Source organism: Miscanthus floridulus, chromosome 9 (genome assembly GCF_019320115.1).
Source record: "Miscanthus floridulus cultivar M001 chromosome 9, ASM1932011v1, whole genome shotgun sequence".
Lineage (NCBI taxonomy): Eukaryota > Viridiplantae > Streptophyta > Magnoliopsida > Poales > Poaceae > Miscanthus > Miscanthus floridulus.
In genome coordinates, this window is record NC_089588.1 from 57,052,124 (window position 1) to 57,072,353 (window position 20,230).

The 20,230-nt window shown below is 44.3% G+C and overlaps 1 protein-coding gene and 1 long non-coding RNA gene across 3 annotated transcripts; one reads left to right on the forward strand and one right to left on the reverse strand.

Annotated features, from left to right (window-relative positions):
• Positions 1-3,221: 3,221 nt before the first annotated feature.
• Positions 3,222-12,933, reverse strand: LOC136481972 (uncharacterized). Of its 2 annotated transcripts, XR_010764927.1 has the most exons (5): positions 12,757-12,933; positions 12,344-12,469; positions 11,822-12,089; positions 3,741-3,897; positions 3,222-3,624 (listed from the first exon to the last, which is right to left on the reverse strand). It is a non-coding gene; the product is annotated as an uncharacterized lncRNA (long non-coding RNA). The 2 variants fall into 2 exon arrangements; XR_010764928.1 differs by lacking the exons at positions 11,822-12,089; positions 12,344-12,469.
• Positions 12,934-14,034: 1,101 nt separating this feature from the next.
• On the forward strand, positions 14,035-19,258 carry LOC136481973 (disease resistance protein Pik-2-like). The gene is made up of 4 exons (XM_066479236.1): positions 14,035-15,088; positions 16,275-16,913; positions 17,212-18,876; positions 19,069-19,258. Exons 1-4 carry the CDS (start codon positions 14,042-14,044, stop codon positions 19,117-19,119), a joined length of 3,402 nt encoding a protein of 1,133 aa, XP_066335333.1. The 5' UTR covers positions 14,035-14,041; the 3' UTR covers positions 19,120-19,258.
• The last annotated feature ends 972 nt before the right edge of the window (positions 19,259-20,230 follow it).

Consider the following 20,230-nt stretch of genomic DNA (forward strand, 5'->3'; position numbering starts at 1 on the left):
TCTTGTGTTGAATCTAAGAATGTAGAAGAAGCTCTTCAATATTCAGATTGAATAAATGTCATGTATAAAGAGTTGAACAACTTCACCCGCAATGAAGTTTGGACTCTTGAAGAGCGACCACAAGGTGCAAGAGTCATTGGAACAAAGTGGGTATTCCGCAACAAGCAATATGATCAAGGCATTATAGTGAGGAATAAGGCAAGACTAGTTGCAAAGGGGTTATCTCAAGTTGAAGGGTTGGATTTTAGAGAGACCTTTGCACCGGTTGCAAGACTTGAAGCCATTCGTATCCTCCTTGTATATGCATCGCAACATGAAATGAAATTTATATCAAATGGATGTTAAAAGTGTATTTTTAAATAGTTTCATAAATGAACTAGTCTATGTTGATCAACCTCCCGGGTTTGAAGACCCTAGATATCCTAATCATGTTTATAGGTTGTCCAAGACGTTATATGGGCTTAAGCAAGCCCCAAAAGCTTGGTATGAGCGTCTTTAGGATTTCCTCATTGAGAAGGGCTTCACCATTGGGAAGGTCGACACCATACTATTCACCAAGAAGCTTGATGGAGAAATCTTCATTTGTCAAGTATATGTTGATGATATCATATTTGGATCATCAAATGAAGATTATTACATATAGTTTGGTGAATTGATGTCGAAGAAATTCAAGATGTCAATGATTGGAGAGCTTACATTCTTTCTTGGTTTTCAAGTCAAGCAAATGAGAGAGGGGATTTTCATCTCTCAAGAGAAATATACCAATGATCTTCTCAAGAGGTTCAAAATGGATGAATGTAAGCCAATCAAGACACCAATGCCATCTAATGGACATCTCGACCTAGATAAGGGAGGTACATCGGTTGATCAAACTCTCTATCATTCTATGATTGGTAGTCTATTATACTTGACCGCATCTAGGCCCGACATCATATTTAGTGTGTGTATGTGTGCTAGATTTCAAGCTAATCCTAAGGAAGCTCATTTGGTTGTCATTAAAAGAATCCTTAGGTACCTTAAGCACACACCAAGCATTGGTCTTTGGTATCCCAAAGGAGCTAGATTTTAACTTGTTGACTATTCTGATTCGGATTATGCCAGTTACAAAATTGATAGGAAAAGCACATCTGGAGGGTGCCATTTGCTTGGTAGATCACTAGTGTCTTGGTCCTCCAAGAAGCAAAATAGTATGGCTTTGTCCACCGCCGAAGCGGAATACATTGCCGTGGGTGCTTGTTGTGCACAAATTCTTTACATGAAGCAAACTTTGCTATACTATGGTATAGTTCTAGAAAAGGTACCACTTTTATGTGACAATAAGAGCGTGGCAAAGCTTGCTAATAATCCGGTTCTACACTCTCACACCGAGCACATAGATATCCACCATCACTTTCTTAGGGATTATGATGCTAAAAATGATATATTACTAGAAGGTGTAAGGACCGAGGATCAATTGGTGGATATCTTCACTAAACCGCTAGATGAGGCTATATTTTGTCGGTTGAGAAATGAGCTCAATGTGCTTGATTTTAGTAACTTCACTAAAAATTGAGCTTGTGTTGTCCCTGGCATTGCATTGTAATATACGACATATTTAATTTTTGGTAATGCGCTTAGGGCTTGTTTAACATGGTTAAGATAACCGCCGAAAAGAGTGTGAAGAAGCTTAACCTTGGATCAAACTTGATAAGCAACTAAAATTACTTTCAAGTATTGCATTGCATGTGCATGTGTGTTGCTTTGTCGTTTCTTTTCGGTTATCTTTTGAGCGCTCGCTGTGTTTGTCCACAATTAAGGAGAGAATTTGAAGCTTCCATTGATCATAAAACCCTATTGTGTGACCACATGTTGCTCCTCGCCCTATTTTATTGTCTATTTTCTTAAAAAGAATTATAGTCTAAGGCAAAATATTTTAGAAAATTTGAGGGTTTAAGTGAGGTCACTCACATCAGTCCCAATTAGTGTTTATTTGGGTCTTATTGAAGTTGGGACTTGATTGGGAACAGGCAGCGTGAAAGGGACATTGAAGATTCGCTGAAAAAGGGTGACCGGACGCTGCACCGGACTCTGCTTTCAGCGTCCGGTCAGTTCACATGAGGTGAAGAGAAGAAGCACATGAGTGACCGGATGCTAAAATAGTGCTCATCCTACGTTCGGTGTGAAGGTGTCCCAGCGTCCGGTCAATCAAAAAAGTCGTTGTCAGCACCGACCGGACTCTGCGTGTGTCCGATCATGTGGGACCGGACACGTCCGGTCACAACTTGAGAGGTTTTGGACCTCTCTGTAGTCGGTTGGACTCTGGGTGGCAGCGTCCGGTCGTTGCCACCGGTGCGTCCGGTCAGTTGAAATCGAGTAGATCTAGATTTCATTCCGTTTCCTTTTTCTTATCCAACACGGGGGATCACCATATATAATCTTTGTACGCCGCGCCGCTAGTTGCCCTAATCCCGTAGCCACCGCACCCACGCCGTCACCTGCTTCACGCCGCCGCGCAGCCGCACCCCTAGGGAGGGGGCGGACAGGCCCAAAGCGGTACGCTAGGTGGGCGATTGCGAGGGCATGCTCTCGAAGTGGCCTGACAAAGCCGGCGAAAACTGCTGTTGGGGGGTTGGCTCTTCTGGTTGGGCATCTACAGGAAGCCGCCTCGCATTTGTAGCCCGCTTCTTCATCTCCTCCTGCAGCAACGGCCCAGGAGGCGATTTTTATAAGATTTTTCTTATTAAGCAGCTAGCGCCCAAAGCCACAGCGAGAGGATCTGGCGCTGCACGGCGTCGCGGCGGAGCCGTCATGGCTCAAATAGAACGTGGAGAAGCGCTGTTTGTATATAGCCGGCCGGTAATCACGGTGTCCGTTTCTAGTGCAAAACCAACTGCGAGATTACAACGTTCACATCAATTCTGAATTAAAACCGACTGAGAGCTCGGTGGAGTTGGTTTACGTTTTAATCGTACTCCAGTATGTTATTAGTGCAGCTAGATTTTGTTCGGATGCAGTTTTCAATCGATAACCATAACAGGTGACGAATCCTTGGTCGGTTTATACTTTTCAGCGAAAACCAAGTCCAACAGCCGACTCTAATACTAGATTATGCATTTGGGTGCTAAGGATAGAAAAATATTTATCCACTATAGCACAGGATTAATAGGCGGTGGGACGCGGTCATGCGGATTCTCTTATTTCTAACTAACATGTACGTACATGAGAGAAAAAAAATAGTCCAAAGTAAATATATAAATTGTTGCAGCTCGAACGATTACATATAATAGAGTTCCAAAGAAAATATATAACTTCAAATGTTTCAGCAACGATGTGGCGTCAAAGGATCTTATTCCCAAAATAAAGTTTAGGTCATGTAGCAATTAGCTTGGTGCTGGCCAAAGCTTTTTCTTTTTCATCTTCGATATCTCTCCTTCAAAACTTGGTGATCGCCAGACATTGGAGAACTGTCTACCACAGTGCATTGAGCTCGTTGACAATGTCTGCTATTTTAGGTCTTACATTCTGATCAAGGTCCACACATCGTAGACCAACTTTGATGCAAGCGATTTGTTGCTGGAGATGAGCTTCGTCTAATCCTTGGTATTCTGACATCATGAGAACTGTATCTTTACAATTTTTTCTCACCTGCGTACAATGTTGGAGGTACTGATTAATGCGCTTTGATGACAATGTAAAAAACAGATCTAAATGAATCTTTCTAAATTGAAATCTTCACAAATTCGAGTGACATTTCCACTTACTTTATTAATAAATTCCCTTGCAGAATCTTGGTCAATGCCGGCACAATTCTCCTCTCTTGTGGTGATCTCGATTATGATTAGTCCCAAACTATATATGTCAAACCGGGTCGAGATTTCATTTACTTCCTTGAATAGATACTCTGGAGCCATGTATCCTCTGAATGACATTAACATGTGGAGTACCATAAGCATTAATGGATGTGCCAAAAAAACTTATGTACATCTTTATTAATGAAGCAATAATCTGAGACCATCATAAAGTTAGTGAGTAGCTTACACTGATCCCACAGAACTTTCTGTGTTGATTCGGGATTGTTCTGTGTTAGATTGATCTCCTGACCAATAGGCCCACCTTGGTCTCGCACCCTGATCGGGGGCGCCCAACCCTATATGGTTGGTGGGCCCCCGTCGCACTGCGCTATATAGAGAGGTGGGGGCCGGCGGCTCAAAGTACGAGGTTCGCCGTGAGCCGCAAACCCCACCGACAAACCCTAGACCGATCTCGAGAGGGCGCGCAGCCAGCGACGGGAAGCTCCGCTGATCCTCGCCGTCGCCACTGCTACGCCCGACCGCACTGCATCGACGTCCGTGCAACCTCTACTCCACCCGTCGCTGCCCGTGTGCTGCCTCCATCACCGAACCCGCGATGGCTAGCACAACCGCGACATCATCTGGAGGCTCAGGTTCATCACCAGCCCTCTCTCCCCTATCTCCCTCTCGGTGTAGTGTTCTAGGTCTAAATGTGCATGTGTTTCATGGTTCTATGAGTTCATCCGCCTAGATCTACTCTAGTCGATTCACAGAATCTCAACAATGGTATCAAAGCCTACTAGCACGTAGATCTAGAACGGGTACCGATTAGAAAGGAAAAGTTGATTAGATCCAGTGTGGATCTAAGCAGAAAAGGGGTCACCCGACATTCGGTTGAACCCTAACTCGATCCGTCAGATCTGAGAAAAGAAGAAGGGCTCGGTTTTCATGCAAAGAACGAACTCTAAAACCCGAAGGTGATTCGGGGAAAAGAAATGGCCGTCTCAACCCTAACCCTAACCCTAATCGTCAAATCGGGCTAAAATCCGAACAAATGAATCAAAGAAAGGGGAAGAGGGTGGCTCGGTCACCTCGCCGTCGAGCACGCCGGCGCGCGGGGGAAAAGAAAAGGAAAGGAACCGATTTCAAATCGGAAAACCAAACCCTAACCCTAAAAAGGAAGCCTACCTGAGCTTCTACCCACCGCCGGCAGCATCGCCACCGCGCGGATAGGAGACCGCGGCGTCGCTCCCGAACGGCGCGCGGGACAGGGCCGAGATCCGCACTGCACCTCGCCAAGCGGTCACGGCAACAGGGCACCACCCTGCGGCCCCTCGACGGCGGCGTGCTCAGCCTCGGGCGAGCACGCACGCCGGCGAGAGGGCGCTGGACGGTGCCGCCCTTCTTCTCCCTCGGCCACTGAGGACGGCTGCTGCTGCGGGTCTCTCAGAGCTGCGCTGCGGGGTGAGAGAGAAGGAGAGGAAGTGAAATGAACCTAGGGTTCAAGGAGAGGGGCTGGCCGGGGGGTTTTGTTCGGGCGAAACGGCCGGACAGCCGTCCGATCCGATCCAGCGATCAGGATTTGCTGGACCAGCTTTAGGCCCAGGCGGGCAAACGAAATCCCGGCCCAGGCCCAGGTTGCGGCCTGGGAGCGGGGGGAGAAAGCGCCGCGCGGCTGGGCGCCGGGTGCGCTGAGCGCGCGGATGGGCCGCGGCTGCGGGGCCGGTCTCGCTGGCGCGCGCGCGCGTGAGCAGGCCGTGGGCCGCGCGTGTGCTGGCTGGGCCGAAATGGTCAAATGAATAGAAAAGTCACAGTTTTTGTTTTTCTTATTTTCCAGAAAACAGTTTGATCAATTTGAATTGATTTTTTATGATAATTTTCTGTACAAAATTTATCCAACGATATTTTTTGTTCAGTAAATAGTAAATTTGCTTCTGGAAAATAGGAAAAAGATTATTAAATGCTAAAGTTTTCGCAGCGTATTTAAAGATGTGATTTTCATTATTAAATTCGAACCAACGAGAGAATTTAATTTTAAAAAATGGATATGTTTTAAATTGATTATAATATTGTTGTTATTCTGACCAACGTTGATTAATGGCAATATTATAATGTTTTTGTTATACATTAATTCTATTTCTGCCCAACGGTGATGTAGAATTAGTGTAGAAAATAATTGTATGTTTTAATTTTGACCAACGTTAAATTAAGGCATGCAATTATTGTTGTTATTTCTGTTCTCACCCTATTTGAATTATGTTCTCAGGAGGATACAACTTGATGAGTTGTATCAAAGAAATCCCCACTCTAAAAGGTGATAACTATATTGAGTGGAAGAAAAAGATAGACCTGGCCTTTATCCTCGCTGAGGTGGACTGGGTTGTCACCACACCATGCCCTAAAGAACCTGAGGCACCGGTGAGGGAAACAGATGAGACTGATACCGCATGGCAGAACAGAGAGCGGGATTTTGCTCCCGTAAAGATGTCCTATGACCTTGAGCATAGGAAATGGGTCACTGCCAACAAGAAGTGTCTGGCAGTGATAAAGAACACGATTGAGCCTGCTATAGTGGGCTCAATTCCAGACTGTGACACGGTCACAGAGTACCTAGACAGAATAAAGAGTCAGTTCACTGGCTCTTCAAAGACATATGCAACCCAGCTGATCAAGCAGCTGGTCACAGAAAGGTACTCTGGTGGCGGCAGTGGTATTAGAGAGCACATACTGAGAATGAGCAATCTGGCATCTAAGCTCAAACCAATGGATTTGGCACTCAAGGATGAGTTTCTTATTCATTTGATTTTTGCTTCTTTGCCCAAAGAATTTGACACATTTGTTGTTAATTACAACATACAGCCTGAAAAATGGGATTTGGAAAAGCTCATAGCCATGTGTGTGCAGGAGGAGGAAAGAATAAAAGTTTCACAAGGTGGTTCTGTCAACTACCTAAAAGATAAGAAAAAGAACTATAATAACAGTTCTTCCTCTAAATCATCTGGAAAAGGTCCCATGCAACAGTCTCAGAACCAGCAATTCCCAGTGGCTAAAGACCAGTGTCTCCACTGCAAGAAGACGGGACATTATAAAAAGAATTGTCCTGATTTCTTAAAGATGATAATGAAGAATAAAGGTGAGAACATTATTACGTTCGTAAATGAATCCTTGTATGTAAAGTTTTCAAAATCTACTTGGTGGATTGATTCAGGTGCAACTATTCATGTTGCTAATTCATTACAGGGATTCCGTTCGATGAGAACTTTGCAAAGAAGCGAAAGTTTCATTAAAGTCGCAAATGGAGAACAAGCAGATGTTGAGGCCATTGGTGATCTTCCGTTAGAGCTTGCTGATGGCTTCATAATTATTCTTAGAGATGTTCTTTATGTACCTTCTTTGCAAAGAAATTTGATTAGTGTATCAAAGTTGGACCATGATGGTTATGATTGCCATTTTGGAAATGGCAAATGTCAGATATTGTTTAATAATAAATGTATTGGTCTTGTCTTCCGACAAGACGAGCTTTATTTGTTATCACTTCGTGAAAATGTTAATTCCGTATGTGATGTGAATGAAAATGTATCCTCATCGAACAATGGAAACAGAAAACGAAAGAGAGCTCAAGATGCGTTGTCGAAATTATGGCACTGTCGTTTAGGCCATATTTCGAGGGGGAGAATAGAAAGACTAGTTAAGAATGATATTATTCCTCCATTAGAGCTCTCAGAGTTAGAACAATGTAGAGATTGCATAAAAGGAAAGTATGTAAAGAAAATTAAGAAAGATGCCAAACGAAGCGCAGGAATTCTACAGATTATTCACACAGACATATGTGGTCCTTTTCCTGTGAAAAGTGTGGATGGTTATGATTCATTCATAACATTCACAGACGATTACTCTCGGTTTGGCTACATTTATCCAATTAAAGAAAGAACAGAAGCGTTGGATAAATTTAAAATATTTAAAGCAGAAGTTGAAAATCAGCATGATTTAAAGATTAAGATAGTCAGGTCTGACCATGGAGGAGAGTACTACGGTCGGCATACCCCATATGGACAAGTTCCTGGACCTTTTGCAAGGTTCCTACAGGAGAATGGTATAGTCGCCCAGTATTCAACACCGGGCGAACCTCAGCAGAATGGAGTAGCTAAAAGGCGTAACCGTACCTTGATGGATATGGTGCATAGTATGATAAGTTACTCCACTTTACCCACGAGTCTGTGGATGGAGGCGTTAAAAACCGCCATTCATATTCTCAATAGAGTACCAAGTAAGTCGGTGCCCAAAACACCGTATGAGTTGTGGACAGGAAGAGTACCCTCACTTAACCACTTGCGTGTGTGGGGGAGCCCTGCTGAGGCTAAAGTTTTTAACCCAAACATTGGGAAGCTAGATCCCAAAACAGTGAGTTGCCATTTCATTGGCTACCCAGAAAAGTTAAAAGGTTTTCGTTTCTACTGTCCTAACAGACATACAAAGTTTGTGGAAACGAGACACGCTGTCTTCCTAGAGGATGAAATGATTAGGGGGAGCATGGTAGCTCGAGAAATTGATCTTGAAGAGAAGCGGGTGTATGCACCCACTCCGATCATTCATGAGCCATTTTTCTCACTACCTGTTGTTGCTGCACCAATAGTACAAGACACTGTGGTGCCAGCACCTGTTGTTATCCCGCCTGTGGCAACAATGAATGATGATGAGGAACCTGTGCCTCAGGATCCTATAGAACCTATTGCCATACATGAGGGGGAGCAACAACAGCCTCAAACAGAAAATGTGCCAATTGAGGAGGCCCCTAGAAGGTCTCAAAGAGTTAGAAAATCAGCTATTCCTGCTGATTATGAAGTGTACAACACTGAAGAATTTCAAATGGAGGATGATCCCACCTCATTTGAAGAAGCCATGAAAAGTGATCATTCGTCAAAGTGGCTTGAGGCCATGGAAGATGAGATGAGATCAATGAATGCAAATAAAGTTTGGGATTTAGAGATAATTCCTAAAGGAGCCAAAACAGTAGGCTGTAAATGGGTCTACAAAACAAAACTTGACTCTCAAGGGAATATAGAGAGATATAAAGCCCGACTTGTGGCAAAAGGCTTTACACAAAGAGAGGGGATTGATTACAATGAGACCTTTTCTCTAGTCTCATATAAGGATTCCTTCAGAATTATAATGGCATTAGTGGCACATTACGATTTGGAATTACATCAGATGGATGTAAAGACGGTATTTCTCAACGGAGACTTAGAGGAAAATGTTTACATGGCACAACCGAAAGGTTTTGTCATGGAAGGAAAAGAACGTTTGGGATGCCGCCTAAAGAAATCTATTTATGGATTAAAACAAGCTTCAAGACAGTGGTACTTGAAGTTTGATCAGACAATAAAGAATTTTGGGTTTAAAGATAATGTTGAGGACAATTGTGTCTACGCAAAGTTTAAGAATGGGAAGTTTATCTTCCTTGTCCTGTATGTGGATGATATCTTACTTGCTAGTAGTGATGTCAGTCTACTACTGGAAACAAAGAAGTTTTTGTCCTCAAAATTTGATATGAAAGATCTTGGTGAAGCTTCGTTCGTTCTAGGGATCGAGATTCACCGAGATAGAAGTAAAGGGGTATTAGGACTGTCACAAAAGGCGTACATAGAAAAAGTCTTAAAGAAATTCAGTATGCACAAATGTAGTCCCTCACCTGCTCCTATAGTCAAGGGCGACAGATATGGGGATTTTCAATGCCCCAGGAACCAATATGAGATCAATCAAATGAAAGTGGTTCCATATGCTTCAGCTGTCGGAAGCTTGCAATATGCTCAAGTGTGTACGCGCCCTGACTTGGCATTTGTTACCGGGTTACTTGGCAGATTCCAGAGCAATCCTGGAATAGAATATTGGAAATTGGTAAAGAAAGTCTTGCGTTATTTGCAAGGAACGAAAGGCCTCATGATGACGTATAGAAGGTCTGATTCACTCCATATAGTGGGATATTCATATTCTGATTATGCGGGAGATAATAGAAAATCCACGTCTGGATATGTGTTTACTCTCGCAGGGGGAGCTATTTCATGGAAAAGCTCAAAGCAAACCGTCACTACATCGTCCACAATGTATGCTGAGTTTGTAGCATGTTATGAGGCAACGGGGCAGGTGAACTGGCTAAAGAAGTTCATACCCGGTTTGAAGGTGGTTGACGACATCAATAGACCACTGAAATTATACTGCGATAATAATCCAGCAGTACAGTATGCTCACAACAATAGATCAAGTGGTGCTGCCAAACACATTGACATAAAGTATTATGTTGTGAAGGATAAAGTCCGGGATCAGATGATAAGTCTTGAGCATATAAGTACCGAAAAGATGCTCGTGGATCCGCTTACAAAAGGCTTACCACCCAACGTGTTCAGAGAACATGTAGCCGACATGGGTTTAAGGGAAAGCCTATGATTCCTGGACCATAAAGGGCCCAAAAGTTAAAGTAACTGTTTCAGATCAGAGACGTGCATTGTAGCTGTCAAATCTATCGGCGATTGACCGAGACGATGAAACATGCTCTATGCATCATCTGTGAAGAAATGAGTAAGGTTTAAAGGATTGAAGTTTAAAGTTTAAAGATAAAAGTAATAGTGAGATCAACGGGGAGAATGTTAGATTGATCTCCTGACCAATAGGCCTAACGGCCTATTGGGCCTTGGTCTTACGCCCTGATCGGGGGCGCCCAACCCTACATGGTTGGTGGGCCCCCGTCGCACTGCGCTATATAGAGAGGTGGGGGCCGGCGGCTCAAAGTACGAGGTTCGCCGTGAGCCGCAAACCCCACCGACAAACCCTAGACCGATCTCGAGAGGGCGCGCAGCCAGCGACGGGAAGCTCCGCTGATCCTCGCCGTCGCCACTGCTACGCCTGACCGCACTGCATCGACGTCCGTGCAACCTCTACTCCACCCGTCGCTGCCCGTGTGCTGCCTCCATCACCGAACCCGCGATGGCTAGCACAACCGCGACATCATCTGGAGGCTCAGGTTCATCACCAGCCCTCTCTCCCCTATCTCCCTCTCGGTGTAGTGTTCTAGGTCTAAATGTGCATGTGTTTCATGGTTCTATGAGTTCATCCGCCTAGATCTACTCTAGTCGATTCACAGAATCTCAACATTCTGGATTAACGATTCTGGAGTATCCAAAATCCGCAATCTTCGGGGCCATATTGTGGCCCAACATTATATTTTGAGGCTTGAGATTCAAATGGATAATGGGCTGAGGCAGCGTATGTAGAAACTTTAGACCCTGACAGATGCCTTGGATAATTTTGAAACGTGTGTTCCAATCTATGTTGACTTTTTCAACTGAAAAAGTAAATACTTGAATTACATAATTTGTCTAAGAGAATCACTTCCGGTAGGATATTTGTTTCTTAGAATATAAGTATATACGCCACACAAGATGTCAATAAAACATAAACTTTAGTAACAAGAAAAAACAATTGCATATCATCCCAGGAGATGCCGGGGAAAGAGCTTTACTAACTTAGCGAGGATGGCAGGGAACACGGTAAGTTTATGGGGCTATTTGGACATGGTGTTTTGGCTCATAGGTCTAGATGCACCTATATGAAAAATGCATTTTAAAATGTCAAAAATTTCCGGAAAAAAGATTCCTGGGTGTGCATCCGAACATTCTATGTTCGCAAACAAAGTTTTAAGGGAAAAACATTTTTTGTGAATTTTCTTTTTTACACACGCCACAAAAAATGTCATTTTTTGCGAAACTTTGTGTGCAAACATATAATGTCTAGATGTTCACCCGGATTTTTTTCAGAATTTTTAGAAATTTTCAAATAGGATTTTTAGGCAATGGGTGCATCTACGCCTATGAGCCAAAGTGGATTTTCGGGGCTATCTGTGCATGGGTGCTATTTGTGAGCCAAAGTGGATTTTCGGGGCTATTTGTGCATGGATCTACACCTATGCACAAGTTGAGGGACTATCCAAGGGTGCACTTTGAGCACTCTTAAGAGAAACTATAACAGAAATGCGAAATATGTCAGATAGTGTAACATACCAAAAAGGCTGTGATGCAGGCTTCCATTGGGAAAATATTGATAGCAGAATAAACTTTCGACAACGACGTCTTTGGTAACATATCTGTTACCAACCCACACCAATGCGTCATATTGTTCCTCGAGGCAGAATGCAAGCAACTCCACTACATTTTCATGTCTGTGCTTCATAATACTGTGAACGTTGGTACGGTACGCTTCCTTGTTACGTGTCCCTGGCGCGTTCCCCACATGTCTCTTCACAGCAATCTCGCCATCTTCCAGGACTGCCTGTTTTGATTTACCGCGCCATTTGGTTTATTAACCTTTGAACAGACAAGGAATGCTACCAAGGTGCTTAGTGAGATGTTTAGAAAAATAAAGTTTTTGGTTAAGCACTATTGCTTATTTATACAAGAAAGATGCTTAACTAGGCACCTCTCCTATTGAAATAAGCATTGGTGCTTAAGAAAAAGCCTGGTTTATTTTTGTAAGCACCTCTCTAAGCACTCCCCATTGTACATGGCCGGCATGCAGAATTATACCTTATAAACCGTTGTTCTAAGTGGACCTGTACCAAGTACTCGCTCTTCGGAGAAATCGTCCGTAATTTTCTCCAACAAGTCGAAGGGCAGTTCCTTGCCCCGAAGGCTATCAATAGTTGCCATTTTCTGATAAGTGTTCATTAAGCTGTGAGCTAGTTGCAGGTACAAGCTACGAAAACTGCTACAATTAGCTCATCATTCTCCAAAGCAAGAGGCGAAAATATGCATAGAGATAAGCGAAAGACAGGCATGATTGTTAGATAGCAAGCTTCTGTTAAGTGGGAAGAGAAGAATGGAAAAGGGGGCTGATCCTCTGGGATGATTTTTCCCAGCTTTGCTGCCGGTGTACACACATAAAAATACAGGCACGAGCGTCTGAAAAAAACTACCTTATATTAATTAGAATTACTAACCTTGCCAAGAATTTAGACTTGAATTAAAGATCCTGGTTGGGAAGAAGTGAAGAACGAACGCTTCAGAGGCTCTTAGATGAATGGTTTCCAAGCTTCCTGCCAGTGCACACATATACGGATCGAGATGCGGATCTATCATGTGAACAAAGGTACATTGACTTAGCCCCGCCAGCTAAGTCTTTGCATCGATCTGTACATAAATAATTGAAGATGCGCCTCGGACTGGGCATTTTTGTACATGGAACCAAAAATGCCCTTAATATATACTAGGGCCATGTTTAGTTCACCCCAAAATCCAAACTTTGACACTATGCAAAAAGAAGATTCCCCGTCACATCAAACTTGCGGTACATGCATAGAGTACTAAATGTTGACGAAATCAAAAACTAATTGCACAGTTTGGTTGTACTTTGCGAGACGAATGTTTTGAGCCTAATTAATCCATGGTTGGACAATTATTACCAAATATAAACGAAATGCTACAGTGCGCTACAGTGCACTGCAGGAAATTCGGCGGCGCCAAATTCAGCCGAACTAAACATGGCCCAGAATCCCATCGGACGAAGATGGACTTAACCGCCCTCGATCAACGTTCAGATCTGCACACGCCACAACCAAAGAAACACACAATCCGTGTGCTTCAACTTGATTGGTTGATTGGAGGGAGGTGCATCAACGTGCTCCCTCCTAAAATTCTTGTCACATCGAATGTTTAGACATATATATGTAGTATTAAATATAGACTAATTATGAAACTAATTATAAAACATACGACTAATTTACGAGACGAATCTTTTAAGCGTAATTAGTCCATGATTTGACAACGTGATGCTACGGTAAACATGTGCTAATGACAGATTAATTAGGTTTAAAAAAATCATCTCGCAAATTAGTATCTATTTATATAATTAGTTTTATAATTAATATATATTTAATATTCTTTATTAATATTTAAATATTCGATGTGACATGAATTTTAGAACTAAAGAACAAACACCCCGAAAGAGAGCATGGATTGATGACATGGCATGCACGCACGGCCCCGTAGAAAAAAGCCACGAACGACGCGTCCTCTCTCCCTTGAAAAACTATTTTAATTTTACTCATTGATTTCTTTGACTCATGTGCAGTCTTCAGTGGATCCCATGTGCAGTCTGCAGTGGATGCTCACTCCAGCACTCGCTAGCTAGACAAGAAACACACACACCCAGCCTAAAAAAGACACACACCCCAATTAACCAGATTGATTCGGAAACGGGTCCTAAGAGGAAAAGCGGAGGTAGCCATGGCGGAGCTTGCTGTTGGTTTAGCCAAATCGGTGGTCGAGGGGACACTGAGCAAGGCCCAGGCGGCGATCGCGGAGGAGGCGAAGCTGCGTGACAGCGCGCAGCGTGACCTTGTGTTCATCACCGGGGAGTTCCAAATGATGCAGTCCTTCCTGAAGGTGGCCAACACGGAGCTTGTGGAGAACCCGGTGGTGATGACATGGGTGAGGCAGATCCGCGAACTGGCCTACGACGTCGAAGATTGCATCGAGTTCGTCGTCCACCTCGACAAGAAGAGCAGCTGGTGGTGGCGAATGATCCCCGGGTGCATATCAACGTCGCTGCCGCTGTATGAGGCAGTGGACGAGATTGAGCAGCTCAAGGCGAGGGTGGAGGACGTGAGCACCAGGAACGCCCGCTACAGCCTCATCAGCGACACCGGTTCTAAGCCCGTCGTCGTGCAGCAGCAGCAGCCGCCGCCCGCAACAGCAGCGGTCAGCATGCTCATCGGTACCGGGAAAAGGCAGCAGCAAGGGGATCTCAACCAGCTGCTCGCCGATGACAAGATCCGTGTGATCTCTGTGTGGGGTACTGGTGGCGATCTTGGTGTCACTTCCATCATCTGGAAGGCATACAATGATCAAGAAATCCGCCAGAAATTCACCTGCCGTGCTTGGGTGAAGCTCATGCATCCTTTTGATCCCGATGTGTTCGTCCGGTGCTTGATGGTTCAGTTCTATGCAAACGCGGGCAAGGAACAAAAAGGAGAACTCATAGGCGTAGATGTCCTGAAGAGGACGTCGGAAGCCACCCAAAGCAATTACCTCGACGAGTTTGTGCGGCGAGTCAGCAACGACAGGTGCCTCGTTGTCTTGGAAGGCCTGTCCAGCATGGGAGACTGGGATGCTATCACCAAGTTTTTTCCTTCAAGGAAGAATCGCAGTTGCATCATCGTCTCCACGCAGCAGCAATCCGAAGTTGCAAGCTTGTCCGTCGGACATCCTTACCATGTATTGGAACTTAACCAGTTTTCGGTCGACCACACCATTTACGCCTTCTACAAACAGGTAATTTCAGCTACTCGCCAATTAATAAGCACAATCAACAATGCAGGCGTTCAATTCCTTGATTAATTTCGCAAAAAAAAAAAAAAATCCTTGATTAATACTTTGTCTTGTTAGGGCAGTCCCAATGAAAGAAACTGGTAGTTTCTATAACATAGGATGTCGCACCATAAAAACACTGTTTTTCAACCCATAGTTTCTATGAGTAATAATTATTTTCTCTTTCTCTCTCCCAACTCTATCTTCTTTCTCTAATGGGAGTGCGACACGAGCTCTCTAGAAACTGATGGTTTCTCCCCAATGGTGATTTCATGGTTTCTTGGTGCATTGGGTCAAGAGTAGACCTGGTTTCTTCATGAAGAAATCATTTCTATGATTTTTGCTCTCTTTCTTCATTAATTACGTTGCCATGTCAGCATTTTGCGTACGTGGCAAGTCATTTAATGAGGATAGAAACCATCATCGATGCATCATTGGGACTGCCCTTATACTCCATAATTATAAATCTAGTCCGAAACAGAAAATTGAAGGTCTCCCTTGTAGCAATAGATAGGTATGTTATGTCACTATTTAGTTTTTTTTTTCTTTTCAAAAAGGGGAAGTACCCTCGCCTCTGGTCACTATTTAGTTATATAGGATTCTTCCGCAAAATAAAAGACTTCATTAATTATATGATTTTGATTAAAAAAAAGGTCATCTCTAATGGCGTGAGCCCACAAAAGCAGGTACCACCATTCCCTATTTGGTGGATCAGGATCTGAATCTAACTGATTGGTTTGGTTTCTTGATCGGCATAGTTGATAAGTATGGCCACAATATCATAAGTTCTGTTTTTACATAGAGAAATTATAACTCTTCTTTAATCCAGAAGGGCAAATAGTATCATAAGTATGCCAACCTCCAGTAGAAGAACGTTAACCAACTGAAAGAGATGACGAGTGATGACCACAGTTAGCCGCCCCGCTAGCAGTACTGAGCCAATCCATGTCTCAAGCAAAGTGGTCATGGCAAGAAAAACTTGTGTCACTTTCACCGTTATCCATGTCACGATAGACGTATATATAATATTCCTCTTTAGGAAAGAAGATTTCTATCGATCTTCTCACCTCTACAACAAAGTATTACTCCAACGTAAGTTCCCAACTTGTTTGATAGGTACCACTCTTACCGCTTTGGTTCTTATTTTCAGATATCTCAAGGAGCGGAAGGTGCGCAGACGACCACTGATAAAATTAAAGAAGCCCAGGATTGGATGACGGAGCATCATCCCCTCATTGGACGCGATTCAGAAATGATTCATCTCCGCCAATATACATCGAAGGCACGTTTTGAAGGGTTCCATGTTATGTCCGTGTGGGGCATAGCTGGTGTTGGGAAATCTGCTCTCCTCAAATTTTTGTTCTGCGACACAATTCTTCGTGATAAGCAACTCAAGAAGACCCAATTTGAAAAGTATGCTTGGGTGGATGTATCCTATCCGTTCAATTTGAGGGATTTCTCTCGGAGTTTACTTTTGAATTTTCACTCCCATAAGCTTCAAGCCCACATGGACTGTGATATTGATACAGTGGGAAGCAATAACCCCATCGCAGAGTGTCGTGGGATTCTGGAGCGGTGCAAGTGCCTCGTCGTCATTGATGGCCTGCAGTCCGTGAAAGAATGGGACATGATACAAGCTGAATTGGTATCTGGGTCTTCTCAAAACTGTATCATCATCATTACCACTGAAGCTGGTGTCGCCAGAGGTTGCCGGGGAAATAAGGGAGAGCTCGTGTTTAATGTCAAAGGTCTACAAGCTGATGCAGCCTTTGAACTCTTCAAAAAGGAGGTGTGTTTATGTTGTTCTCGTAAGAAATCACTTTCCTTTGTTTTCATGGACTCCTTCGAGCTCATTCCAAATTAGTTTCCAAGAATCCTTGCAAGGTAGAATATGTCCCTAATAATTATGAAAAACAAAATAATAAAACAATAACAACGGACTCAACAGTCAACACTACCTAGCAGCAAAGGATTTCAGGGTTCTCTGTTCTACTGATTTTTTAAAAACTATCTTCGAGTGCGTGAATCTGTGTAATTTGTGTTTAAGCATGCATCCTATCTGACGTAATCATAATTGTCTTGAACAGTTGTCTAGAAAGTATGAATTACCTGCTATAACTGGCAATGAAGCTGCGGAGCTAGGAGAACTAATATCGAAGTGTGGTGGACTGCCCAAAGTAATAGTTGATATAGCCAGATCATTGGCCACCAAGTCAGCTGGACGGATGGAAGGTGCACGTTCTATCAATGGTAATTTCATGAATGACCTCGAAAACAACCGAGTGTTTGATACTCTACATGGTCTGTTTACCTGGATGCATAATTACTTCCGTACTTGTCCCGATTCCCTCAAACCATGTATCTTCTACCTGTCGATTTTCCCTCGAGAGCACGTCGTCCGTCGAAGGAGACTAGTGAGGCGGTGGATCGCAGAGGGATACTCAAGGGATAACGATGAAGAATCTGCAGAGCACAATGGGGAGAAGCAGTTCTCTGAACTGCTTGATCTGAGCATAGTCCAACAGTCACAAGAAAATACTGCAGTAGCGGACATGAGGATGGTCTTGTGCCAAGTGAATGGCTTTATTCGTGAGTACATTGTCGAACGGAGAATGGAAGAGAACCTTGTCTTTGAACTCGGCTGTAATTGCACCCTAACCACCCAACGGACCGGGCGTCATCTTGTCATATTGAAAGATTGGGACAGAGACAGTATTGTGTTCAAGAGCATTGACTTCTCGCGGTTACGGTCGCTTACAGTATTTGGCAGCTGGAAATCATTCTTCATTTCTGAAAGCATGAAACTGCTGAGGGTGCTTGATCTGGAGGATGCATCCGGCCGTGTTGAGCACCAAGATCTAGAGAATATGGTGAAATGGCTGTGTCGCCTAAAGTTCCTCTCACTGCGAGGACGGCGTGAGATCCACCGTCTACCAAGTTCAGTGCATCATCTGAGACAGCTCCAGAGTTTGGATGTCCGACACACCTCCATAGTTACCCTGCCAGAGAATATCAGAAAGTTAGAGAAGCTGCAGTATATACGGGCCGGCACCACTGATGTACCGGTTTCAGCACCACCACCACATATTTCATCCAGCTGGTTCTGCAAACCTGGTGTCCTAGTCGGTGTTGAGGTTCCTAGAGGGATTGGAAACCTGACGATGTTGCACACACTTGGTGTCGTCGATGTTGCTGCTTCAGGGTCAAAGACCTTTGTGAAAGATCTCAAGAAGCTGACCCAACTTCGGAAGCTTGGAGTGTGTGGCATCAACAAAAAGAACAGTAAAGATTTTTTCTCTGCAATCAAGGATCATGTGCATCTGGAGTCCTTGACAGTGCTGATCAACAAGAACAATAATCAGGGTTGTTGCTTCAAAAAAGACCATAATCAAGGTTGCTTGGAGTTGGAGGACATGATTTCTCTGCCATGCAAGAACCTAAAGAGCCTTAAGCTGCACGGGCTTGAAGAATCATTGCCAAAATGGGGGAGCAACCAGCTTAGGAAGCTCGCAAAGCTGGATTTAGAGATGAACACTTTAACAGGAATCGACGTGAAGTTCCTTGGCAAGCTACCACAACTATCTATTCTTCGTGTCAAGCAGCTCCAAGATAGAGAGCTCAGTTTTCGCGTTGTTGTGAATAATGTGGAGGACGATTCTTATCGAAACGTCAAGGTCCTCCAGATTGCTTGTGGTCATGGGTTCCAATATCGACCGAAATCTCCTGATATTTTCAATATATCCTCTTTATCCGTATGTGCCGATAATGAAATATCTATCTTTTTCGTACAAATTTTGTTTAAATTTATTTAAATTTACTTAAATTCAAATTAATTTTTATTTGAATTTGGTCCGATATTTTCGATATATCCTGTTTATCCTCTTTATCTATGACCCCCGATAAATTTTAATTTCTGAAAATGAAAACCTTGCTTGTGGTTGCAGCTCCAGCAACCTACACGTGACTTTTGGATCAAGCACAATGGAGAAACTTGAGCTTCTCAAGGTAGACTGCTGCGGTGGGTCACCGTCATACCAGTTCTCTGGCCTGGAGAATCTAGGAGAACTCAAGCAAGTCTTGCTACTTAACAGTTCCAACGCCGAAACACTAAAGCTAAAACTTCAGACACAGTTGGCCAAGCACCCAAACAAACCTGTTGTGAAGCTGGAGGAACCACGACCCTCTTCCTGAAGTGTGTCATTTCTCTTTTTATTTCCGAAAATTGTGTTCTTCTATAGTTAGTGGGCTGCCTAACTTTGTGTTGTAAATGGGTTCTGTTCTGCTTAACTTGTGTGCTAAATGGGTTTTATTTGTCAAATGTACTACACTCTTATAACTAGCGCCCATTTCTGCTTAATTGCCTCCACTGTGATCCGTGGTTAGCCACAGTAGTGTATTTTCATGATGAAGCGTAATATATGGAGTCCTGCTTCGGTAACCCACCCAGGCGCCCCTGCCCCCCCCCCCCCAACCCAGCGGAACTTTGGCATTTCACCCATCGTCACAAACTGGTTTCGCACTTTTACCATCCCGCAAAGTGGTTTCGCTCGTTTGCCATTCAGAAACCGGTGTAACCCACTGAAATACACTTTGGCTAGTTTTAATTCATAGAAAAAAAAAGAAAACAGCTCCTTCCATTTCTACCCCTGCCTGCTTTGTCCTGTGTTGAGGTCCAGGCCGCCGCCGCCATGGCCTGCGACGACGGGGACAAGGACGTCCTCCTCCTCGTCCACCAGGTTCCCCTCGACATGGAGGAGGGGCCAGCGCCCCGCCTGGCGCACCTCCTCCCCCCGCTCCACTGCGCGGCTCCCCCACCCCCTCCTTCCCCCTTCCGCTCGCCGCAGGCCGCCGCATCCGCCGAGCACCGCCTCTCCTTCCGCGGCTGGCTCGACATCCCCTGCCGCTGGGAAGACTGGGTCGCCAAGCTCCACCCGCTCCACGCCCGCCTCTAGCACCACCTCGGCATCCACGACGTCGTCCTTGCCTCCACCCTCCGCTTCAAGCACGACGCCTCTGCCGTCCTCCACCTCGCCTCCTTTCTGGTGCCCCGCCACCGCCAGCTTCGCCTTCCCCTGGGGGGAGGCCACCATCACCCTCCAGGATGTC